This window comes from Papio anubis, chromosome X, assembly GCF_008728515.1.
Source record: "Papio anubis isolate 15944 chromosome X, Panubis1.0, whole genome shotgun sequence".
Taxonomy (NCBI): Eukaryota; Metazoa; Chordata; class Mammalia; order Primates; family Cercopithecidae; genus Papio; species Papio anubis.
Window position 1 is genome coordinate 101,703,587 of NC_044996.1, and position 27,121 is coordinate 101,730,707.

A 27,121-nucleotide genomic window follows, 5' to 3' on the forward strand; every position below is an offset into this window, starting at 1 on the left:
TCACTTTGGTTCTCTCGGTCTCCACATCTGGAAAAGGTTGGGTTGCATTAGATGGCTTCTAAGCATTCTTTTCATGGCAGCATAATGTGGTCTATGCATTTTGTTGCCAGGGCTGTATTTTTGCCTATTGGTATGCCAGGGGCAAAAAATTCAGTCTTTCTGTACCCTGCTTTACTCCTTGTGCTAGATTGGGTTCCCTGGAAACAGGCTCTAAGATACAGAGTCAGGGCAAAAAGTTTATTGAAGACAATCCTCAGAAAATACACCTAAGAGGGTGAGGAAGGCAGGACTGGGCAGGAGAGTCGACCTACAATGCAGTTGCAACTACAGGTTCTAATGAGGAGCTAGGAAGACCCTTCAGAAGTGTCCCTCATTGAGACAAGGAGGTCTGGACTCTGTGACCCTTCATCAGCCTCCCTCTGAGAGAGGGTGTTACCTGGGGTAAGGCAGGTTCAAGGACGATTTCTAGTGAGGAACTGTAGCTGGGAACTTCAGCCAGCCTGTATTCCCTGCAGATCCAGGGCGGAGTACTGCATTATCTACTTTACTCCCATAGAAAATACAGAGTTGCCTTGTCATGTAAAAGACATCGTGAACTTGAACTTTGGTTTTATAGATAGAAGGGAGCTCTCTCTGTGAACCTATCCCTGTTAGGTAAAGGAACTTCTTTTAGTGGGTTGTATTTCTGCACTATTCTTTACATGGAAGAAAGAAAAATCAGAATTGGAAGGAACCCTGGAAATGATTCCATCTCTGTCTCAATGAGGGAGCCCCACCTACAGAAAACTAACAGAAAGATCAAAGGGAAAAAATAAGCATTTCTAAATAGGAGTCCTAAATCCACTGTCTTCAGGAGTTGGGCAGCTAAAAACGAACGGCAGCAGACATAAGACATTTGGGAATACTGAGGACCGGCTGACCTAGGAAGTATGTGCCCTTCTAAAGAGCATTTATATTCAAATTCCTTGAAAAGATTGCTGACCAATTAAAACACATTTGGGGTGGGTGCGGTGGCTCACACCTGTAATCCCAGCACTTTGGAGGCCGAGGCAGGTGGATCACTTGAGGTCAGGAGTTCAAGACTAGCCTGACCAACATGGTGAAATCCCATCTCTACTAAAAATACAAAAATTAGCCCAGCATGGTGGTGCACACCTGTAATCCCAGCTACTCGGGAGGCTGAGGCAGGAGAATCGCTTGAATCCGGGAGGCAGGGGTTGCAGTGAGCCGAGATCGCGCCATTGCACTCCAGCCTGGATGACAAGAGTGAAACTCCGTCTCAAAAAATAAAATAAAATAAAATAAAAAATAAAATACATTTGAAGGCTTGGTTCACATGTCCAAGTTGTCTTCAAGTCCTTGATAAAGAAGTGCAAGGTTTGGTTTTGCATCACTTAAAAGTTCCTTTTGGATATCTTTGCTTTTCTGAGAAATAAGCACAAAGACCAGCAACCATTTTGTAAAACTACCCGGAGTGAGTAAGAGAGGCCTGGGTTGGAAGGGCAAAAAGAAAAAAAAAGACAGAAAAAAAGTCTTCTTAGACCAGAAATCTCCCTTAAGAAATTACCCTTCCCCAGCCCAGCATACCATGGCAATGTTTATCTCCTGCTATGTGAATGTCACGATTGACGAGAGCAGTGTCAGACTTTATTGGAAAAACCACATATTTGCAGTGAGATAGAAATCACCGCTCTTCTGTTAACATTTATTCTGTGCTATGATATAATTTCAGCAAACAGGACATCAACATTGAGTGTATTAATTTTTTCAAACTATACTCCTTGCTTTACACCGAGGTGGTGGTAAACATGCAAGGCATGCCCCTTAGCCTAAGGAAGCTGACTGAGACATTAGAGGAAGAGGATGAAAACAAAGGAAGGTACTAGGTAATACTAACAGTTCTCTTTCCTCTATCACAGCCCAGGGCTTGGCTCTCTTCCTTGATCAAGGCAATTCTTTTCAGAGTTTGAAGGCAAAAGCAGGTCTCAAAGTGGCAGTTGATGTGAACTGGTTGTCTCAGCCTGGGGCCAAGTTTCTGAAAAGTAGATTTGGAAGCCTCATGTGAAAAAGCTGGCTTGAGGAAACTTGCCACTCATTCAAGGTGGGCTGTGGGCCCTTCAAGTAAGACCTCCCCTTAATGCAGGTGTGATCCATCAAAGGCTACTATTTATTTACACTCCAAACAGTAACACCTCAGTGGGAACCAGGTTTTCCTATTAATGGGCCTCATATATTTTCCACAAACCACTGAGGTCCATGGGTGAAACAGAGTGGAGGAAAGAGGTATGGGTGTGTGCTGGGGGATGGGGAGGTAGGGATAGAGAAAAGGGACGAAGACTGGCAGAGATGAGGTTCTCAAAGGTCCACAGAGCAGTACAGTAATGAGAATCTTGATGGATTGATACAGGACACCCCTGCACCTTGTGTCATTTACTTTTTACATGCCCCTAGATAACTACTGTGACTTGAAGTACCTGTCTTATAGAATTGATGGGAAGAGGGAGGTAATGCAGGTAAGGGCTTAACACAGCAAGCACTCAGTAGGCATCAGCTCTTCTCCATCGACCTTTTAGAATAGCAGAAAGGAAGTACTGCTTAAGTTTTGTGAGCAGTTATTGCCTTGAATTTCTTACCATCATTCAACACATACTTACTGAGTACCTACACCTACTATGTGGTAGGTGGGCACCATGCTGTGATTCAGCAGTGTATAAGACACAGCCCACCTCATGGAGCACACAGTTGATTGTAGATACTGTGGAACACATTAATTGTGGCTCTGGTCAGTGCTATTACAGAAAAGCCTGAAACGCTAGGAATGTAGGGGAAGCACGATTTAAGAGGAAGTTACTGGAATCCTCAGGCCTCCATAAGCATCACCGTGTGGCAAGAGAGTAAGGACACCACATAGTGAGACAGGAAGTGAAAAACAGAAACGGCATGACTAAATGGTAAAGAAAACCACATCTGCAACTAATAAGTGCTGACTGTGAAGTCCTATTTGTCCCATTGACCATAGTTCACCCCATCAGTCTTTTACTGTTCCCCTGTCTGCCCAGCCCTTCTCTGCACTTGGAGCTCTTTAACAACTATGATTGACTATCGCCCAGCCCCTGTGCTAGGGGGCTGCGCCAATTTGTTTTAAAAGAGTGCCATCTTCTGGCCAAATAGTGTTGTTTCCTTCTAGTGGAAATCCGAAAGTATTCAAGACAGCTTCGCCCTTGGGGAAACTAAGAAGCGTCACCTCCACCCAGAATTTCCTCCAACACATTTGCCTGCACTCTCTTACTTTGTTTTCAGTTGTGACACGGATCAATATTGATATCTAATATTTGCAGCCTTTCCTCTGCCCTAATCTCTCAGGAAGGTTTTTTGTTAGAACTTCTTGGTTTTTCCGCCTCTGTTGTGTGCATCTGGGTAATGGGTGAAGGGAAAATTGGCGGGAGATGAGACAGGTGGAATCGCTTTCACCTTAGAAAGGGCAGGGAAGTAATCTGGGGAAAGCAGGAGAAGGGAGCTGGGGAAAGCAGAAGGGAGCTGGGGAGAAGACAGTTTCAGAAAGGCAACTTGGGGCTGTGGAGGAGTGCCGCTGGAGAGAAGAAGGGGTTTTCTCTTTTTATGTGATTTTACTTTAAGTTCTGGGATACATGTGCAGAACATGCAGGTTTGTTACATAGGTATACATGTGCCATGGTTGTTTGCTGCACCTATCAATCCGTCATCTAGGTTTTAAGCCCCACATGCATTAGGTGTTTGTCCTAATGCTCTCCGTCCTCTTGCCGCCTCAGGCCCTGGTGTGTGATGTTCCCCTCCCTGTGTCCATGTGTTCTCATTGTTCAACTCCCACTTAGGGGTGAGAACATGCAGTGTTTGGTTTTCTGTTCCTGTGTTAGTTTGCTGAGAATGATGGGAGAAGAAGGGGTTTTCAAAAGCTGTTTTGACAACCTAAGGAGATGAAGGAAGGAAGGAAGGAAGGAAGGAAGGAAGGAAGGAAGGAAGGAAGGAAGGAAGGAAAGAAGGAGGGAGGGAGGGAGGGAGGGATGAAGCTTCCTAAGTTTGGCTAGGAGTTGTGTGGTATAGTAAATATTTACATTACTTTTAAGCTTTGGGCGTCAAAATTGTGTTTCTTTTAGGCACTGTGTAGACCTCTAAGTCTGGGACTTAGAGGTCCCCAGAGCACCCTAGGTTATCTGGGGCTGTACAAATTCAGAAAATATACACCTAATAGTGGCTGGCATCTGGAATGGTACATAAGTGTCCTGTGGGTTCAGTATATGGGATTTCAGTGGAACTAAACCTTGGCAACTCTGTCTTCAGCAAGATCAACATCTAAGCTGATAAACTGTGTACCCTATGCCAGACGTACACTAAATATGTAATACATCTTGCAGTGAATTAGATTTACATTAAGAAAATGAGCAAAGGAGGTCTGTTTGCCTGGTGTCGTGTATCCATCTGGCTACCGTAGACTATTCTGTCACATCAACTAGCAAACATGGAAGATGCAGGTATGAGGCCCCTAGATGGGTCCAACGAGGCAGCTGGTATTAGATGGGCCTTATATTTAGACCATGTAGAACTGGTCGGAGGATACATCTGAAAGGTAAGTCCGCTGAGAGATGGGGCCAGTTCAGACAGCCCAAAGGGAGTGAGGGCAAGTCAGCTTCTCTCTCGAGCAGCCTGACCACCTTTGCTATATCAGCCATTTTAATTTTGTTTTCTGTATTAATGTCCTATTGCCCCTGTAACAAATTGGCACAAGCTTAGTAGCTTAAAACAACACAAGCTTATTATTTTACAGTTCTGGAAGTCAAAAGTTCAAAATGAGTCTTATAGGGCTAAAATCAAGGTGTTAGCAGGAATGGTTCCTTCTGGATGCTCCAAGGAAGAACTCATTCCTTGCCTCTTTCTGCTTCTAAAGGCTGCTGGCATTCCTTGGCTTGTGGCTGCATCACTCCAATCTCCTATTTCCATGGATGCACCATCTGCTTCTCACTTTGAGCCTCCTATCTCCCTCTTAAGAGAACCCTTGTGAGTACATTGGGCCCACGAAGGTTCTCTCCCTATTTTATAATCCTTACTCACATCTGCAACGTCCCTTTGCCATGTAAGGTAACATATTCATTGGCCCCAGGATTAGGATGTGGACGTCTTTGGCCAGGTTATGATCTAGCCTACCACACGGGCCTCAATATTTTTGAAAACCAAGAGTTAAATGCCACAATTGGTCTTTCCTCAAATCCCTGCTGTTCCAGGTACCTGAATTTGGAACAGCAACTATAACTTTTAATGATTTAAAACCACATGGACTCTGCCCTGCTTCCACCAATACCTATCCTCTTCCCTATCACACACACACCCCAATATAGCTTCTATCCAGCTTTGTCTTCTACATACAAAAAGGCTTGCATCTGGGATCCTGAGAAGCAAATGTATTTGTCTTACATAAGCACAAAACTAGATTCCAACTTTGTACCTTTAATAAACGACAGAAGAGAAATTTCTATTCTCTAAACCAATAACTGAATTTCTTTCAGACTCTGCACACAACTGAATACTGGACTTTCACAAGAACCTGCTCAGACATCCCTTTAGGTGGCCAAGCCCCAAAGAAAGAGTGTCCTACCAGGCACTTGCCAATCATTGACTTCCCAAAAGATCATCAGAAAACATGTCAATCAAGAAAAGCTAAGTTTATCAGACACACTGCATAAGGGAGAACATCTTGCATTGACAGTCTTACTAGTGTCTCAAAGTGGAAAAATTGGGAAAGGGTTCACAGGGTTTTCAATTTGGGGGTTGTTTTTAAGGCAGATCTTGCAAGGCAAAAAACTGGTTGGAATTGGAAAAGTTTATGATAGAGTAGTTGTGGATTGGGAGGCAAAGTAAAGTGGTGTCTTAAAGCGAGTCTTGATGAGCAAGCTGTTAGTCTTGATAAATAATCTATTTTTGTTACTTCAAAGCTTTGTATTCCAGGAGCAAGTATTTCCTGGGACAAGTAGCCAAGTTATTTTGACTGGTTCAGTATTGTTTAGCTCAGGGACAGGAAAGTCTGTTGGTTTCAGCTTCCTACATTTAACACACAATTAGGAATACTTATTATTCCTAAAGGCACGTTCTGATTTCTTAGCCCTAAGAACTGTCTTTAGAAAGAGATACTTTGTTAAGCCACCCTCTTTTGTAGGAAAGGGGAAATGTTAAAAGCTCAGGTTTCTGAAGCCAGCTAGGCCTGGGTTTGAATCTTGGTATTGAACATGCATTTTCTTATCTGTTAAATGGAGCTAGCTGTTCAGTTGTTCTGAGCATTCAATAGGATCACATAAGTGAAGCTGTTACAGTACTAACAATAAATGATAGCTTTAAAAAAATAAAGGATCCATTTGTGGTCTACTATGATTTCTATTTCAAAAATACATCTCTAATTACTTTTCTCCACTAGTAACTTCTCTCTGGTTAGCCATCTCTTGCTAAAATGCCCTGGTTTTCCTTTCACTACACCACCCGAGCAGACCAAGTAGATCTTTTAAAACTGCAAATCTGATCCTGTCAGTTCAGACGCAAGCCCCTTCAATAGCTGCTCAATACACTTTGGATATGACGCACTGTGGCTCCCAAGGCCTTGCATGCTCTTTTTTCTGCCTGTTTCCCTGCCCTCGCCTCGAGTCACTCCACTCTCCCTCAGAACCTTCCAGCCATCTAGTTCTCATAAATCCTCAGATATATCCAGTTATTTTCTGTCTTGGTTCCCTCTCTCTGGAAGGTTCTTTTCTCCATTCTTTAGTTGGCTAAATCCTTTAGGTTATTTCCCAAAGGATGAAATAGCACTTCCTCAGAGATGCATTTCCTGAGAACCTCTCCCTGACAATTAATTCTCCATTATAATCTCTTATTACTGCTTTAAAAAAAGTATTTTCCATAAGCGATTCGGGTTCAGGTGGTATTTGGTTACATGAGTAAGTTCTTTAGTGGAGATTTGTGAGATCCTGAGGCACCCATCACTCAAGCAGTATACACTGCACAGTATTTGTTGTCTTTTATCTCTTGCCCCCATCCCACTCTTTCCCCAAGTCGCCAAAGTCCATTGTATCGTTCTTATGCCTTTGTGTCCTCATAGCTTAGCTCTCGCATATCAGTGAGAACATATGATGTTTGGTTTTCCATTCCTGAGTTACTTCACAAAAGAAGATATACGAATGGCCAACAAACATATGAAAGAATGCTCTTATCACTGCTTTTGTTTTCCCTCCATGAAGATTCAAAATTATATATTTTTTGAAATGCTTCTTTAATGTCTCCCCAAATGATAGACCCCACCACAAATGGGTGGTATCTATGTAGAGGCCATCAGTTCTCCAGCCAGAGGAACAGGAACTTGGGTGGCCACAGCCCCTAAGCTACTAGCTTCCATGCATTCAATAACTGTATCCATTTACCCAGTGTGCCAAAACAAATGCAATCAATTTTTTTTTCTGTGTAATGTGATGTGAAAAAGGCAAGCACTGTCTTATGCCAGTATTTTTGGTATAGATAGAGAGATAAGCAAGCAGGGATCAAGGATCCAGGTTTTACTATGAGACATCACTTGCATGAGAAAAAGTAAAACCCACTGTCATTTCCCAGGACCACAATTTCATATGGTGCCCAGTATCATTACGGTAATGACATACCTTCAAACATATCCATCCACAAATTCAAGTTTTCTGCTCTTTAATTATTTCACTTCCATTGTAACATGCCCTCAAAAGAATGAATTTAAATGAGCCAATTAGTAACCAAAGGTCAGTCTGGAGGAAATAATTGACAGAACCAGTCCTCAGATCTCACCAGGGCTCCTTCGATTTAAATTGGAATCCAAGAGAGAAGCATTTATTCATTATTTATTTCATCCGATCATTTATGACAAGTCTGGCCTCTAGGGGAAGCTGGGTATCTGGCTGAAATGCAAAATTAACAAATTAAAATTAACAAGCACAGAAAAGAGAAAAAAAATATCCAGTCTCGCTCCAGCTTACTCCAAGGGCTAGGACTGACACTGGGTGTACCCAGGAAGAGTGCCCTTGGCTTCTCAGAGTTGGGCTAACCTTCTCCCCACTCCCACACATGAATCTGTGGTAAAAATTTCCGCTTAGGTAAAGAGAGAAAGCAGTATTGGTATAATATAAGGGTCGTTTGGCATCAGGTGGGTGCTTTTGAGCACTCAGCAGATCACATCCTTCATGGATCGGCATCCAGGGAAATGAGGGCTCTGCACAGCAGTCCCTCTGAGACAAGGAGAAGGGGGCCCATGCATGACACAATGCCCTCTCCTGGGACAGACTCAATATGGTGGGGTGGCCAGGGTGAGCAAAGGGAAAAGACAGCCTTAGTGGTCAGGAAACAGAGGAGAAGATGGGCTTGCCACACAAGGACTTAGCTATCCTCAGTCTGGGTTTCAGGCAAACTGGTCCAGGGTGTCTTGGTGGGGATGGGTTGGCAGAGGATAATAACAGGAAATCTAGGAAAGACACACTTTTAGGCTCAGACAGGAGAACCCTACACATAAGGAGCAGAGGATAAGGAATTGCTAATGGCTACTGGGCATGGAGCCTTGGTTGTGTACCCTGAGGCAGACTCATCTCTGAGAGAGGATGGGATCTGAGATACAGTCCGAGGCCTGTGGTCTGCACTGGGCACCTTAACTACCCTGTTTTCATCACAGATCCCTTTGGGGCAGGGATATGACTGGCACCCAGGTGCTGCCAATGTCTTGCTCCCTGGTTGAATATGACTTTTTGCACGCCTACTGAATACTGGGCCCTTGAATCCACCTGGATTAGCCTCTGCAGAGCCTCGATTGAATAATCTGCCAGCAACACTAGGACCCTGCTGCTCTTCCCTGCCTGCCTATCTGGCTCACACTACTAAGCTGGGCATATGGCGTTTTTGGCACTGCCAGCCTGGATGGGTTGGGGTGGAGAAAGAGCCTCACTGGACCCAGGTGACTCTCCTCTCATTGGCTTCTCAAAGAAGGAAATTCTGGAGCTGAGTGGCTAAAGACGAAATGTAGAAATTCTCCAGGCTGATGACAGGGTAGGACACCTAAGGCAGAGGGAGTAGCACTTCCCACAGGTACAAGCCCCAGGGGAAGTTTCTTGGGCCACAGTCAGCTGGGTGGACCAAAGGCCTATAGAAATTATCAGAGCCTTCCCCACTTTCCTATCTTTGTTCTAGTTTTTTCGCCCATCCACTTTTTCATAGAGCCGTTTCAAATAGGGAACCCAACCTTCTGAGGTCAAGCTATGAAAAGTGTCATTTTAGCACGCCTGCTGACCCCTGGGAAGTACTGGACATATTTGGAGTCCTCTTCTTACCATCAGCAGGATCTTGAAAAAGGAGACAGTCACCCACTGAAAGCTCTCCAGGGGAAATCGTGGAGAAACACGAGGAAGAGCTGACATTAAGGAGGCCAACAGAAAGAAGAGTTCAGAGGGTGATGGGGAAGGAAGAATCATTGAGTCTTCCAACATCGTGAAGTCACCTTGTGCTGGTGTTGCCCAGAATTTCATCTTTGGAGTAGATTTTTTCCCTGAGTTGAGCTTTTCCCTGAGTTGACCACAATTTGGTAAAGCTTATTAACACTAAAGTGAGACGTGCCAGGAATCCATTTGGTGGGTCAAAGGTGCATTTTGATAGACCCCAGTCTAAGAGGATTTCTGAAGTGACATTTCAGATAGTGTGATAAAATGAAACAAAAACATTTTCAGGTCTTGGTCAATGGGTCTTTACTGGAGTCCTTCAGATTCCCTACCTAGATAGCAGTCGGCCTTCCCTGTGCCCACCTGCTCATCCACTTACTGCTCACACACCATCTCCTTTTGTTTTGTTTTGTTAACTTGGTATTTAAATGTGTTGCTGGATGTTGTCTCAAATTCTCTGGGAAGTAGCAGACAATAAGCAAATACATAAATACAGTAGCAGATTGTTTAACCAGGTGTCCAAACCCCAGAAATATATAACAGAAATGTTTTTTAAAAATTTTAAAACAATTATTACTCACTTTTTTACATCAGCTTACTATAATCGCTGAAAAGTTGCAATAGTGGAGATTATAATGAACGATTACAGTGAAATCACTGCAATCTGAGTACATAATTTGTCAGAGCTCTTAGATATATATATATATATATATATCTGTTGGGGATCACAGCTGTTTATAATTGAGTAAATAGATATTGAACGTTTCACATTTAATGGTTGGGTGTCTCAGGGCTCATCTTCAACTATTGCTCTGTTTACACTCAATCCCACAGCTTCCCAAATTATATCACCAGCCCCAACCTCTCCCTGGAACTCTAATGTACATAGCCAAAAGCTTACTCAACACCTCCACTCGGATCTTCATGGATCTCCATGGATCTGTATCTGCATTACTCTAGACCAAGCCACCAGAGTCTCTGGCTTGGACAACTAACTTTCCAGGCCTCCTAGATAGTCTACTGCTTTCACTCTTACCACACAGAAGCCTACTTTCCACATCACTAAGTGTCTCACAGGGTGGATTTTCCCTATAATGGGAGTGGAATCAGGATAAAATAAGATGATGTACAGCATTTTGTAATTAATATTTAATAAAAGTAACTGTTGTTATAATAATATAATTAATAATAAGCATTATTGTTATCCAAAGACAATCTTATAAGAAGGTCTTAAAATTGTGTCAAGTGAGGTGGATCTTTTAGGATGTTCTGTACTGTAACAGAAAGCCTGTATTCAAAATGGTTGAATTTATTTCTCATATGACCAGACTTGCTAAAATTGGATAGGCTGGGAGAAGGGTGTATCAGGGCTGATGTCTGATTTCTTTGTAACGTTTTTGGCCTTAACCTTCTCTGTGTATGGACCTCATCCTTGGCCTGAAAATTAGATGGCTGCAGCAATTATAAATGTCACATCCAGATACTTGTAACATCTCAAGGAAGATAGAATGCGTCTGTTTTCTCACGTGTCTGTTTTTAAGAGCGAGGAACCCTTTTCCACAAACTCTACACATTCCCCTAGAGTCCAGAACATTTTAGATTATTCTATTTGGTTGCAAGATTTACTCCATTATTGAAATGAGGTGTGGGTAAGAAAACTACCATTGCTTTCGTATAAGACCTGTCCTTCTTAGTTTGAGGCCAAGGCTAAGAAGGAAGTAAAGTGATCCTAACATATTGGCCAGGAGACAAGATCCTAAAGGGTATGCAATGACAGAGGACTAGTAACAGGGGACAAGCAGAGTTAACGTTTGAAAGGAAGCAGGTGGGAAGGCACGTGACTTTTTCCAGAGAAAAGATGTCTCTGTTAGGTATACTCTGTTTCCACAGCAAAACTAGGGGCAGTCAGGAAGTAGAGGAGATCAGCTCCACTGTGGTTCATTCAAATCTCTTGATGTCCCAGAGCATTGGTCATTACTATGGAGATGCCACCATAGGTCACATGGCGCAGCAGCCACTCAGATTTGGGCTTCATTCTCCCATTCCCTGTGACTTAACCTGCTCTCTCCTTGTATCAACGTTGTCTTCACCACTGTCATAGAAAGGCTTTTAGCCAGGTCAACTTATGGAGCACTGGACACCTATAGAGTGCTTTGACTCAGGAATCAATCCTAGTCCAATCAGTTGTGGCCAGTTAGTAGGGTCAAAAAACCAGGTGACATTTCTGCAAAGATTCATTTCTGACCACCTTTTAAAAAGGGAACACAGGCATGGCAAACATTCAATGTTTCCTAGACATCTTTCTGGCATGAGACCTTACCGAGAGATGGGATTTATCCCAGCTGTGACGCCTTAAAGATCCCAAATTGAGATGTTCTCTTTATAACTAAAATATCCATGAGACTGTCACGTAAACAGGTTGTTTTTCTAAGATTCAACATGTCTCTCCCTTGGACAAGGAAAAAAATTTAAAGAAAAAATAAATAAATGAAATACCGTGCTTCTTTCGATAAAATTCTTTTAAGTTGTATATTGGTTCCTATACATCACACCTCTTAGGCACCACTGTATCCTCTCAGCCCATCTTTTTACTCTAGCCATTGACACGGCAACCAGATGTGCAAGCTGACATCAGCACCTTCCCCAGTGGCTATTCCAATTCATGGGCAAACCTGGAAGTTCAAGGGAGTTAACATTCCAGGGAACACTTTAACTATTCTAGGGTACATTGTGCAAGACTCCTCAAAGGGTCCCCAGAAGGACTGAGTCCCTGTATCCCACAGCAGTGACCAGCTCAATAATACACCCTTGGATTGGTTCTCCCACCTTCCTTGTTTCACAGTTCTACTCCCTGGGATCACTTTCCAGAGTGAATGGTCTCCATAAAAGCCCTTCTTTGAGGCTCTACTTGTGGGGGTTACCCAGTTCAAGACAACCATGCCTTCCAATCAAGATAGTCTTTCTTTAATCAAGTAGTTCTTGTGATCCAGGAAACATGTATCACTCTTTAACTTGTTAAATTGATGCTTAACTTTTAATTTAATTAAATTAAATTTTTTTTGAGATGGAGTCTTGCTCTGTTGCCCAGATGGGAGTGTGGTGGCACGATCTCAGCTAACTGTGACCTCCACCTCCCAAGTAATTCTCTTGCCTCCACTTCCCAAGTAGCTGGGACTATAGGCATGCACCACCACACCTGGCTAATTTTTGTATTTTTAGCAGAGACGGGGTTTCATCATGTTGCCCAGGCTGGTCTTGAACTCCTGACCTCAAGTGGTCTGCTTACCTCAGCCTCCCAAAGTGCTAGGATTACAGGAGTGAGCCACCACACCCGGCCCAGATGCTTAACTTTTAGGGAGCAACACTGTTTGCTTTTATTCTAAGTATGTTATTAGCATATTTTTTTTTACTCCAATATAGCTCGGTAAGTGAAAGAGAATGGAGGCTGAGCAGCAGTCTCGTGAAACAAGCTCAATGCCAGATCTCCAAGCTTTACTGCGTCTTTGAACCAGTAATTCTTAGCGCTTGGTTATGACCTTCACAGAGAAGGTCTGTGAAGACACTCACCACCTACCAGCCTGCTATATTCAATTCTTCATGTGTTTAGTTAGGTACAAGGGGTCTTTCCAAAGTCCCCCGTCATTTTGTTATACACTCACGGTTGAAAAGCATAGCTTTAGATCCATCAGTCTACCCAAGAAGGAAACTGTATCCAACCAGTTAGTGCTATCTCAACTGAAATATAGTAAAGAAGACAATTGACGCTTCAAAATGAGTATGACAAAAAATTTAAGTTGGCTTTCTACAAAACAGCATAGGAGCATTCTGTTTGCTGAGTAAGTATAACAGGATTGTCAATTCAGAATTAAAATAAAAATTACAAGAATCCATTCATCTATTATTTTTTAGACATTATGATGGCTTAGGCACCACAGGAGATACGGAGGATGAAAAGATGAATAGAAAACCATCTCTGCTTTCAAGAATAGATGATAATAATACCAGTGTATTGAATGGGATGTAAATAAATCACTTTATTTTTTGTCTTCCACTGTTCATTTAGACCTGCTCAGTGAGAGAAGTTTCTCCATTTCTTGTATTTGAAAACTCTGGCAGGTCTATGACTCTATCATCAATTGCTCTTAAATAAGAGACAATCCTATGACTTCCTAGAGTCACAAACCACAGTCTCAATTCAGTAATTTGGATGTCCAATACTGTGGAATAATCAAGTCTCTGAACTTGATTTAGAGCTCAGTCTTCTCCCCTCTTCCAGTTAAGACCAGCTTCAGGGACAGCTGTGCAGTCTTGCAGGGGGCATGTGGTAAGCTTTTCCTTTCCTTCTGTACTCCTTCCTTGCTTAGCTTAAACCATGGATTCTGGGACTTTATGGGTTGGGTGTGGAAAGAAATGAGGGAAAGTGGTTTACTGAACACTCCTACTTGACTGGTCTTCTTATAAGATAGTTTTATATGATCCAAGCCTGGCTGTTATGAGAACTAACTCTTTCTTGTGAGGACACTTTTGGGTGTTTTTTTTTTTTTCAGAGACTCTCCCTCTGGCTGTAACCTTGACTGCCACAAAACAGGCAGTGCCTCTCCTTTGGGTAGACAATTTTAATCCCTGCTTAGCATATATTTTCCGGCAGTTGCTGTGGCAGCCCCTAACTCTCTGGTCAAAACTATCTCGAGCAGAATTGAGGGCTTTGATTCTTCAGAGGTGTGTCAAGCTCTCAAAGGGGTTTTCTTGATGTTCCTCTCGCTAGACTTGGAGTGAGAAGGCAGCGTCCCCATCCCTCCCTTTTGTGCTGTGCTGGACCCAGAGAATGGCAGCGCTCTCTAAAGAGATCTCTTTACAAATCTGCCCCTTCGAAAACCCTCTCCACTACTTTTATATTCTCAGAACTGATGAGGGGTTACAACAGAAAAAAAAACTTTTTTTTTTAATATCTTTCCTTTGAAGTTTTCTATTTTTGTCTATCTCAGGACTCACCTTGGTAACTGATATTTAACGTAACTTGGCACCTCAGTCAAATCATATAACTTAACAAGATGACACAATTGCAATATCATGTGGTCAGCACAGAACAAGAGGTCAATGTATGTGACATTGGGAAAGCAAAGAAAAGGGGCACCTCACTCAGCTGCAGAATGAGTGATCCAGGACATTTTTGGAGAAGGCGATTCCTTTTTTTTTTTTTTTTTTTTTTGACAGTCTCACTCTGTCACCCAGGCTGGAGTGTGATCTCAGTTCACTGCAACCCCCGCCTCCCAGGTTCAATTTCCTGCCTCAGCCTCCCCAGTAGCTGGGACTACAGGCACATACCACCATGCCTGGTTAATTTTTGCATTTTTTATAGAGATGGGATTTCACCATGTTGCCTAGGCTGGTCTCCCGAGCTCAAGCGATCTGCCTGCCTCAGCCTCCCAAAGTGCTAGGATTACAGGTGTGAGCCACTGTGGCCAGCCCTTGACTCTTTCTTAGCAGATGCATTAGAGCTAACAATGTGATCAACTTTTAGGGAGAGTTTTTTGGAGAAGATGCTGAAGACACCCCATGCCATGTACATTTTTAGAGAGATTTAAAAACATGGTTACAAAGAAAATCTTGGTGGGTTCTTTAATTTTCCCATTTAGTCTCTGCTATGGATCGAATGTATCCCCCAAACTTCATGTGTTGGAACTTTGATACCCAGTGCAATGGTTTTGTTGAGACCTAATGAAAGATGTTTGGGTCATGAAGGCACCACTTTCATAAATGGGTTAATACTCTTATTGTGGCAGTGGGTTTGTTATCACAGGAGTGGATTCCTTATAAAAGGATGAGTTTAGCCCTCTCTTGCTCTCTCTCACCCATGTGATGCCTTCTGCCACACAGCAAAAAGGCCCTCGCAAGATGCCAGTTCCTTGAACTTGGACTTCCCAGCCTTCACAATCATGAGTCAATAAATTTCTGTTCGCTATAAATTACTGAGTCTGTGACATTTTGTTATAGCAACACAAAATAGAGTAAGACAGTCCCTAAATTTCCCATAAATTCATACATGTTAATGCCACTGTAAAATCAGAAACTGCATACTATTATTAATTAATCTTGGGAGATTTCTTCAATTTCACTTATGCTGAGAATAAGCTTCATTTTTTAAACGAGAGTATAAGAATGACCATTTATGGATTTAAAAGACATCCCGATGAAAGCTGACGGTGGGAGTCGAGAGGTATGAGTGCTTTGAGATGATGATATCATTTAAAAAATAGTCCAAATAAAATTTAATGGACTGTGAAACTGCAGTTTCAAATTAATGAGTGTACCTAGTAAAAAGCTTTGCACCAAGAAGGAATATTAAATGTCAACTGAAATTTTATAATTAGCTTAATAGTTTAAGCATCTTGCTTATTAATATGTCATTTATTTTGACAGGTATTTTTTGGGGTAGTGAAGGCAAGGAACTGTGTCTTTTAGCATTCTTACCATATCATTATAAATAATTTTCAACATGCTCACACATATGCCACCATGATAGATCATGCAATCAGAATGCATGCGGCATCCAGGCTTCAAGGAAATTTTGACTAACTGCTTTAAAGTCACAATTATTTACCTAATACTGGATCTTGATTTGATCTGTTCAAAGCTTGAAAGTCATTATCCAAAAGAAAAGACAGCAGATATGGTCAATCAACTTTTATTTTTAATTACCCAAATGTGTACTGTTCTTTGTATGAAGATACAATGGAGGATACAAAAGGAAGAAGAGATAAAATTTCTACCATCCAAAAAGCTAAAATCAGCTGGAGACACTGCACAAAACAGTAAGACTTAAGGCTATATACTGAGTAGCATTTGAGTAGTGTAAGACAACTTAGCACAAAGTAAATCCACACAAGGGGACACCATCAGTGACAATAACAGGGAGTGAAGGAGGATAATTGGGGAATACATCCAGGGAGGTGGGAAAGGCATTGGATTTGTGTTCTAGTCCCCGAGATACCAGTGGCTTATTGCAGCTCTTAGGTAATTAAATTCCACCTCTGTCGGCTTCAGTTTGCTCAACTCTAAAACAGGTGAGGACTAAATGGTCTTTAATGTCTTTCAGCTGTAACAATACAGTATTCTAAGGACAAATGCAAAGAACTTGGGAAGGTGAGGCTATTACAGGTAAGAGGAAGAACAAGCACAAAATCACAGTGATAGGAAAAAACTCATTGCTTGTGCATGGGCAAGGTGTGTTGTGGGGCAGCGAGGACCTTGAACAAGCCTATTTAACTATTCTAAAGATTCTGAGGGCAATAAACTTGGAAACTGTTGAAACAGAACGCTAAGCCAGGTGAGGGACACTAAGCAGTGGCCACAATGGACAAAGAGATACCATGTATTTTACAGTCAGAGTTGGACTTATCTTCATACTCCCTGCCTCACTCCACATTATTTGTCTTCATAGAACTTTACTGCAACTCTTTCCCCAAACCCATACTCCAAATACAGTAAGAAGAGAGTGTGATTGCAGACACCTTCTCTCTTTAGACTCGCATGAGTAGCCCCCTTTTGTGGGCCAGGAAGCCAAGAGCCGTTGCTGAAAAAATGGTGGTCAATCCAATCAGCCTGAGCAAGCCTGGCACGGAGGGCAAATATCTCTCCAAGAAGGTCGTGGTGATGGGCAGCGCAGGGACGTCCTGGGTTCAGAAAACATTGGATATTAGTACAGGGCTTGTGCACTTTATTCCAGAAAGTCTGTACTTCCTCCAGCTCTCTGAACGTGACCCATTCTTGCCAACCTCTAGACTATTAAACACGATGTTCCCTCTGCTTATACTGTTTACTCTGTCTTCCTCACTGGACCCTTCACTTCCTCAGGGGGGCTTTCTTTCCTGAGCCCCCAGCCTAGGATGACGTTTTCCTTTTGCATTTTTTTCTCAGCATGTCTTCTTCACTATTCTGTACTTTTTGGTTATCATCTGCATTCTCCACCAGATGTTGAGCTCCACAAAAATGCTGCTGTGTCTTTGCCACAATGGCTGATGCAGAACACGTGTGCCATAAACACTTGTTAGTAAATGAATCAGTGGTCCTCACAGCCCACAATCCCATCCCTGGCAGAAGCACCAAGAGAATGACTTTGGAGTGGCAGGCCTATTCTCTTTGACTTCACACTTAAAAGGATAGAGCAATAATTCTGACTTTTGTGACCTTGTCCTCTAAAGTGTGTTTTCACTCTAACCTCTATGCATCCCTCCTTCCAGCCAGGAAAACTTCCTAGGATTTTTTTACAAAAATTATGAGTATATTAAAAACAAAATTTTAATATAAATATTCTCCATTTCATTCCCTCTGTTTGTCCCTGGACAGGAGATGCTAACATACTTTCCTTTCTTTTCCTACCTCTTGTTGAGAATCACCAGGCTAGATATTTATTCGACTGGCATTTATTGAGTTATTATTTTTAGAAGTCTCTGAGAAATGTCTCCCTCCTCATCAAAAAATATTTTTTCCTAATAATCTGTAATGAATGTGGCAGCTACAAATTTATCAAAGTTCATCTAAATCTCTCACCTCTGCCCTAACCCATGATACTTATTTAAATATTCATGTTGAGATCAATTAGGTAAATCACTTAGTTGACTCACTTAGGAAAAGGTATGTGAATATATACAAGTGTGCTCTTCTTGCAAATGATGGGTTTTGGAGAAAAGATATCTAATTTCATGAAATAAAACAGCCTACCACAGACTCTGGTTCTGACTGCCAGACTTCATCCTCTGGAATCTTCCCCATGGCATGCAGGATCTGAAACAAAAGAACACATTGGCAAATAGCAAAAGTGACACCATCTTTCTTCTAATCTGCTCCCTAAATAAAGGACTAAGTAACTGTCTCTTGAGATATCCATCAAAAACACCAAGGTAAAGGCCAGAACACTCCACTCAACCTTTAAGTGGCACCAAAAGGTCTTTCTCCTGTGGTATAAGAGGTTCCAATCATTAGGCTTACCATACATTTTAATAGTTGTGAACACACCTCAGATAGAGATGAGATCAGAGGAACTGTCAGAAAATGTTTCCTGTGAAATGAATTGAATTTTGAGTCCTAATAGAAGCATGTTTGGTTCTACAATATCAGACCTAGGTTATATTTCAAGTATAGTCAGGTTGATCATTTGTCCCATGGGTTCTTTTTACCTTGGGTGACACGTTAGGTATTTTCATTATTACTTCGGGCTAAGGTATTCACTTCACCCGAGACAATAGTTAAAATGGTACTTTATGGGTCTTAACATGAGGGTTACTTGAGAGTTGGTCTCCAGGCTCTCAGATATCTTTGACCCACATGTCCGGACCGTGAGTTGCCTCCTTCCCCATAATCTGTGACCCCGGACTCTACCTCTCGGGCCGCTCTCTCCCCGGCCTCTACAGCCCCCTCCATGTAGCCGCTCCAGTGTGTGGCAGTCTCGGTGCCTGCAAAGTAAATCCTGTCCACTGGCTGGCGTAGAACCCTTGGAATAAAAGCAAAGAGGCAAAAGTGGTCAGTCTCAGAGAGTCAGAGAAAAGTTTTCCCATAAAGACCAACGCTGGTCAGCTTCCTCAGATTCTAAACAATCAAGAAGGACATTGGCAATTTTGGAATAACGTTTATGTGGTTCCTCCAGCTCTTGCATGATCCTTGTCACAAACAAAATGGAATAAAAGCCAAAGTTCATTCCTGCACCAAGAGTTGCAGGTGAAGGAGCTGACATTAATGGACGTAAATTATGTATCTGCTTCACCAACATGAAGTGAGGGACTGTATAAGCCCAGTCACATGGCTCCCTTTATGGCTCACTGGCTCTGTGGTTATTCCACTAGTGAACTTGGCAAATCACTTCCTCTCACTGTGCTCTGGCTTCCTTGCCTCTTAAAGCAAATGGTCCACTGATTTCTAAGACCCTTTCCATCAGTAAAATTTAACAAATCTGAGAGTCTGACTATGGCTCCATGACTACTATTCCTTGAACACTTGCCTGTACTGGTGAGGTCGGTACTATTATTATCCCCATTTTGCAGATGAGAATATAGAGGTGGACTGTGGTGGACATTGTGATGAACCACGCAGGCCCCCTTCAAGAATGAAAGACTTATTCCCAGCTGCTGGGAGTGCTGCCAGAAGAGGGCCTACTGATGTCAGCCCTCTTTGGAGATTGCCTCTGCTAAAAAAAACTATGTCACCTAAGTCATGCCTCCTTCCAGTAGCAGTTGCATCCAGTGACTGATCACCATAGGCTGTAAATACCTGATTCCCAAGCTCCAACTTGAGACCACCCACTCTGAAGGGCCATTCTAGTTCTGGAACTCCCTCTGGGGTCAGCTGAGGCCTTCTCTGGAACTGCATTGCAGCCCAAGTTCTCCCTATGCCCACTCCTGCTTCCTTCTCCCTTCCACAGCTGCCAATCCTAAGGGCATGCCTTAATATATATCCTGTCTGCTAACCGTTGTTTCAGGGTCTGCTTTCTGGAACCTAACCAGCAACAAAGACAAAGTAATTTGCTCTCGGTCACAGCTAGCAAGTAGCAGAGTTGATATTTGAACACAGGCAATCTGACTCTGGAACCTACAGTCTTAACCACTTAGTTACACTTCCTCTCTCTACTGCATTACTTCTTCAATCTTTTAAATAACTCTGTGACATAGCTACTATTATCAATTAAAATTATCATTATCTAATTTTACACATGAGGAAACTGAGGCTTGGAGAAATGTTCAGTGATAATGCCAAGAGCCACACTCCTAGAAAATAGCAAAGCCAGGATTTGAACCATGTCTACCAAATGTCAAAGTCTCTGTTTTCATTTTATATTCTTTGCCTGGTGTATCATCACCCTATAATATTTAATAGCTAGTAGAGTGCCCACATGCTATATGAGGGACTGAAATGTCATAGCACATGGCCTGTAAGAGGGGCAGTTCATTGTTGCTCTGACAAAAATACCATAAGGAAAGCACCATCAACACGCCATTATTCATTCTGTCTCAAGATTCTCTTATATCTGATAAGCGATGTCAAGAGCTAACACCCATGCTCCATCTTAGTCAACACTGTACACCACTGGGCCTTTTATTAGAAAACCAAACGAGCTGGCTTGCATTGGTGGGTTTTCTTTCACCTGCTCTGATTGCAGTCATCAAAAAGAGGAGAAGAAAATACAAGGAGAGATATTATATAGAATACAGATGGTCTCCGACTTATAAGTTTTAACTTTATGATGGTGTTAAAGCAATACACATTCAGTAGAAATCATACTTCAAGTACCCATATAACCATTCTGTCTGTCACTTTCAATACCGTATTTAAAACTTGACATGAGATATCCAACCCTCTATTATAAAATACGCTTTCTGTTAGATTATTTTGCCCAACTGTAGGCTAATATAAGTGTTCTGAGCACGTTTAAGGTAGCTAAGCTAAACTATGATATTTGGTAGGTTAGGTGTATTAAGTGCATTTTCCACTTAAAATATTTTCAATTTGTGGTGGGTTTATTGGGATATAACCACATCATATTTTGAGGAACATCTGTATTAGTATATTGATGACAACACATGAAATAAATCTGTAATTATAGAAAGTCTAAGGGTACTCAGGAAGGAACCCTTCCTGCAAGAGAAGGTGGATTGACTTTCCCCATGTTGATTAAACAATGTCATTTTTCACTACATGTTTACTTTTCTTCCAATGAAGAAAACTAACCCCAGTTGGAGACCTCTGGGAGGCCTGGCTAGACCCTAAGAATGAAATATTAGAAGAAAGAACAAAGGCTTAGAGAACTAATCATACTATCAATCAGAAAATGTAAAAACCAAGAATTAATTTTAAACAAAGAGATAGTTTCCCTCCACTTGTCATTTGGAAATTATGTTCCTTTAGGGGAAAAAAATGTCCAACAACCAGGTAAGAAAAACACCTGCCCCTTCTTTTGCAGGTGCATGAACAGACAGTATATATTTACAAAAGATTATAGGACTTCACAAAGTAGAACTCCACACATATTTCTTGTGACTTATGAGTTTTACTGCATAATCACGACAATCATTTTTTCACTCTATCCAGAAGAAAAATTTCTTGAGAAATGTACATTTAGTTCTTTACCAAGTTGTACTGTTAATTCTGTCTTCTCTCTTCCTTTAGAACATGTACTGTGAACTTCCAGGGCTCTGAATATAAAACTTATTGCAATATCTTAAATGCCATGGCCCTGAAGAGTCAAGAGAAGTTGTCTGGGCAGGTAGTCTCTGTTCAAGCTGGGAGTTATGTTAAGCTAAATTGTGCCTTAGAGTCTACCCTACAAATTGAAGGTAGTTAAAGGAAGCCTTACATATATCCCTGGGAAGGAATAAAGATAAAAGAAGGCATTACTGTATCACCCCCAGTGCCAGATACGATGGGATTTATCTTGCTTCTCTCACGTGGTCAGGATCAGGCCAGTCCAGGTAAGTGTCCTCTTTGCTCCCCAAACCAAAAGGTATTTTCCTGACACCCTTTATGAAATTGAGCATAAAACTCACCACTCTGTGGTCATAAATCTAATCATATCACACTTCTGATTTAAAACAAAGCCAAAAACAAAAGTAATGCAGTGACAGCTGTTCTCTGTTGAAATATCAAGTTTTGTATTCCTGAATGTGTCATATAGGGCAAAGGGTCCTTCCTCCCCCTTTAGTCTGATTCTCCATTCTGTCCTTAGTATCACCCATAGCCCATCTGATATAATTTTGACATTTGTCCCCACCCAAATCTCATGTAGAATTGTAATTCCCAGTGCTTGAGGTGGGGCCTGGTGGGAGGTGTTTGGATCATGGGGGCGGATCCCTCATGGCTTGGTGTCTTCTTCATGATAGTGAGTTCTCACAAGATCTGGTCTCATAAGAGTGTATGGCACCTCTCCCCACCACACTTGCTTGTTCCTGCTTTCACCGTGTAACTTGCCTGTTCTCACTTTGCCTTCTGCCGTGATTGTGAGCTCCCTGAGGCTTCACCAGAAACTGAGCAGATGCCAGCACCATGCTTGTATAGCCTGCAGAACTGTGAGCCAATTAAACCTTTTTTCTTTATAAGTTCCCCAGACTCAGGTCTTTATTTTAAGCAATGCAAGAATGGGCTAATACACCATCCATGCAAAGTTCTTCCCCAGACCTTCCAGAAACCTGTAGGATCCTAGCATTTTCCTCATACCATTCCATCTGCATAGACTGCATCCCCAATAGCCTTTCTCTGCCTCCTACAACCCTCAGGTGGTATGTGCATTATGAAGCCTTCTCAGATTTCTCTAAGTAAGGCTAGCCTGTGCCTCAGTGTTTCCCAGTGGTATCTCTATGCCCCTGTATTACAGCATTTACCTCAGTGTTAACATTCTGAGTGGTGATACAGTAGTGCCCTCTTTTATCCTTATTCCCTCCCAGGGACATATGTCAGTACTGTAGAGTCAATTTTTGATGTCATGTCCTCTCCCCATCTCCACCCTAGCCTTCAACACTGTCAGCTCCTTCTCAGCAGGGAGGGTGTTCTTGGTATTGAAGTTTTCAGCACAGTGCTTGGCAAATAGTTGGCACTTAGCCAATAAACGCAGACTGAAACAAATACCATTGACATATTCTACACTCAGTGATACGGTTTGGCTCTGTGTCCCCACCCAAATCTCATATTGTAGCTCCCATAATTCCCACGTGTTGTGGGAGGGACCCGTTGGGGGATGAGTGAATCATGGGCGAGGGTCTTTCCTGTGCTGTTCTCGTGATAATGAATGGATCTCACAAGATCTGATGGTTTTAAAAATGGGAGTTTCTTTGCACAAGCTCTCTCCTTGCCTGCTGCCTTCGACGTAAGATGTGACTTGCTCCTCCTTGCCTTTCGCCATGATTGTGAAGCTTCCCCAGCCGTGTGGAACTGTAAGTCCAATAAACCTCTTTCTTTTGTAAATTGCCCATCTCAGGTATGTCTTTATCGGCAGCATGAAAACGGACTAATACAGTCAACATATCTAAAAATTAACTTAAAGACCCAGCAGCTTATCAGGTGCTGCCCTTTGGCCCCAGAATGTTCTCTTGGACAATATTTTGCCATCTTCAAGCAGGTAAAGAAAGTGCCAACCAAAGTTATTATGTATCTTCTGATAAGCAGCTTTTAATCCTTATTTGACCAGTTTTCATGGACAGATTGATTAGCCATTTCCTCTGTTTGCCACATACTTTCAACAGTCTTTGACTCACTAGTTTACATTTCTCATTCTGTTTAGATTAAGCTTTTGGCATTAAATTATTGCTTGGTTTAGTAATACTATGATTGTCATAAAAATCACTGCTATATTATTAGTTCATTTATTGTCATCAAATAAATTGAACAACATACTTGTATGTATAATACTGTGAATGCTAAAAGCCATTGAACTGTGCACCATTTTGAATAGGTGAATTGTATGGTATGTGAATTATGTCTCAATAAGGATGTTAAAAAATAACTCACACTTCCCAGCATCTAAGGACTAGGATAAAAAAATAAAAATTCATACTTTCTTGAGCATACTGATTATTGCTCACTGTACATCATTTTGTCCTTTCCCATTCACTTGCTAAGAAAGTGAGGTTCAGAAAGGAGAAGTGACCTGTTTGGCATGACAAAGTTGGTTATTGGTAGAATCAGAGCTGGGACCAAAGTCTCTTCATGCCCAGTCCAGAACTCATTTTGTTTTTATAATTTTGTCCCCATGTTGGCAGTTGTACAGTGGCATTTGAGGAAGTTTTACTGAGTCCTAACTCAGTATAAGGACACTTCTTCTGAGACTGTGGGTGAACCCTTGGACTTCCTAAAATGCTACTCTTTTTTGATTTTTAATTTTTATAGGTACACAGTAGGTGTATATATTTATGGGTTACATGATGTGTTTTGATACAGGCACGCAATGTATAATAATCACATCATGAAGAATGGGGTAAAATGCTATTCTCATGCTGAAACCTTCTATGGTTATATTGATTGGAATTGCCCTTCCAGAAAAATTAAAATTGAAAAGCAGCACCATGGTGTATGTATAATTATAATGATTTCATTCATAAGATACATGATTTCATTCATAAGATACACAATTTCATTCATAAGATACAAAGGAAATTGGGGGATTTTTTTTTTTTTTTTTTTTTTGTATTTATGAGAAACAAGGGAGAAGAGCTACCTGAACCTATTTAGGGTTTGGATTCAGGTGCAGGGGATTTCAGTCACAGCTTAGCACGCTTTTACTCTACCTTCCATATTGAGTCAGGATCCCAGGGGGGAAGTAAGTTGTGTAGCAGCCCCCGGAGTACTGCTCCTCACACCAGTTCTTTTCTTCATAATGCACTGGCTGCAAGACAGAGCGACAAAAACTTGAAGGAGACACAGAGAAAGCTATCTAACCTGGAATAAATCGAACAGTTTAGTAGGCTTTGTATTGTCAAACCAATGTATTTCGGAAATAGAGTTGCATTATCCTGATGTTTTAAAAGATATGTCTTTGGGTAGGTAAATGTCATAGGTAATAAGCTTCTAAGAAATTCAGATTTTAGAATTTTTTTTTCATTTAGTTTCTTCATATCTTAAGTATTGTTCATAAATTGCAATAGTCTAATTCCATTTTTACTTTGGTCTTACCTATTAAAAAGTTTTAGTGCCTGATGGTTTCAAGAAAAGTTTTTAAAAGGATTTATGCTTACTGGAGTGGCTGGATAGGAAAAAAGGGCAGAAAAATATGTCTGTTGAAGAAAAAGGATTATCAGGTTCATGTTTTGGTGGAGGTGAGCTTTCTTGAGGGAAGCTGAACAGACAAACTTACATTTTTGTGGCAGGCAAGCACTTCTGTTGATGGTGGTATTTGTAAACGACCATTGGTCTGAAAAACTTGTTTTTGCCATGAACAGGCAAAACTGGCCAAGACTTTGTAAAGTTCAAATGCTTTTTTAAAGTAACCGAACAGAAGCTTTATCATTAAGCATTACTTCAAAAAGATAAAATCAACGTAGCAAGTTGTTTTTTTTTTTTGAGACGGAGTCTCGCTCTGTCGCCCAGGCTGGAGTGCAGTGGCCGGATCTCAGCTCACTGCAAACTCCGCCTCCCTGGTTTACGCCATTCTCCTGCCTCAGCCTCCCGAGTAGCTGGGACTACAGGCGCCTGCCACCTCGCCCGGCTAGTTTTTTGTATTTTTTTTAGTAGAGACGGAGTTTCACTGTGTTAGCCAGGATGGTCTGGATCTCCTGACCTCGTGATCCGCCCGCCTCAGCCTCCCAAAGTGCTGGGATTACAGGCTTGAGCCACTGCACCCGGCCAACAATGTTTGTTTTAAAGAGAGATTTTGAAAAATATTTTGTTTAAAATAATTGCAATCACACAGCTGACTTCGGACAGTCATTTGTAAAGCATCCTATTTACAAAGCATGATTATGAGGTTCCGCCTGATGGGTTAAGGGGCTCCAGGTCTTCTGTGGTATCACCATGCTACACCCCGTAGCACCTGACGGCTACATCCACCTCCTAAGCAAGCTTCCCTGGCTGTCTGCAACCAATGAGAAGAAAGGGTGGACTTTATCTTTCACTGTGTCTTGTTCCCAGGAATTTCTTCCTTCCACAAAATAGACACCAAAGCAAAAATAAAACAAGCGGCCCTCTCCATGCCAAGAGCAAACAAGAACAGGACCAACTTATTTTTATCATCAGGAATTAATCATCCACACCCTTATTAGGAAAAGGGACTTTCTCAAATGAAAAATGATCAGCCTTTTTCAAAATATGAGGACAAACGCTTTCCTCTCCAACTGAAGTTCCCCAAACTCCCATCTCACGAGTTGTTGGAGGAACTTCAATTAACAAACTGCTCTAGCCTGGGAGTGTCTCAGAATGCAACTTCAAAAAGCTTGAATATCTACCAGGGTGAAATCTCTTGAATGGCTTTTTTTTTTTTTTTTTTTTTTTAAATCAACTCCACACTCTTTATTCTCCAAATCTCTACCACTGAATGGCATTTTTAAACAGAAAACTAATAATTTTTAACAGATGTTAAGTGCTTTTTCTGGTGAGTATATACTGTATTTTTTGTTTTGATACTTTACTCAATATCCTTGAGCCTGGAGGCTATGCCTATATTTAAACTTGCTAAATGGTATATGAAAGCAAAAAAACAAAACAACAACAACAACAAAAAAGCAAAGCATATTCCTCATTCATATTGTTTCCCTAATTGTTCTAGTTTATTTGCTGAGAAACAATTCCAAGAAACATCAAGAGCATGTGTTTCGCCTGTATCAAGTACAGAAGATATGCAACGGTGGGGCAAGGAGGGAGGGAGAGAATTTTGCTTTAAAATAGTGAACAAAAATGACAAATTTGAAAGACACAGCAACTTGACCAGGAGGAAGCAAGTCACTCCAAAGCTAAGCAAAGTAAGTGTTAGAGTAATAGGGCTAAGTCATGCAGCTGCTCAACTAGATTATGGTATATACTTACAGAGATTTGGATTTAAGAGGCTTAACAAGTTAAACATTCTCAGCCTCCTCATTAGACTTTTTTCATGCATTAACTGCTCATTTGTACATTGGTCTCTATTGTCTTCAAATGCTTCACAGATAACTGGATTTAATAATCACTTTCAAAAGGTGGCATAGTCTATGTCAAAATAT

General features: G+C 41.6%; 1 protein-coding gene across 1 annotated transcript in view; it reads right to left on the reverse strand.

The window, feature by feature from the left end:
- Positions 1-16,124: 16,124 nt before the first annotated feature.
- Positions 16,125-27,121, reverse strand: part of MAOB (monoamine oxidase B) — a 79,884-nt gene continuing 68,887 nt past the window's right edge. The window contains exons 12-15 of the mRNA XM_009199377.2: positions 24,719-24,816; positions 18,834-18,945; positions 18,177-18,239; positions 16,125-17,128 (exon numbers count right to left, since the gene is read on the reverse strand). Of these exons, the coding sequence (XP_009197641.1) occupies positions 16,976-17,128; positions 18,177-18,239; positions 18,834-18,945; positions 24,719-24,816 (426 nt within the window). The 3' untranslated portion in view covers positions 16,125-16,975. The remainder of the gene's footprint in view (positions 17,129-18,176; positions 18,240-18,833; positions 18,946-24,718; positions 24,817-27,121) is intronic.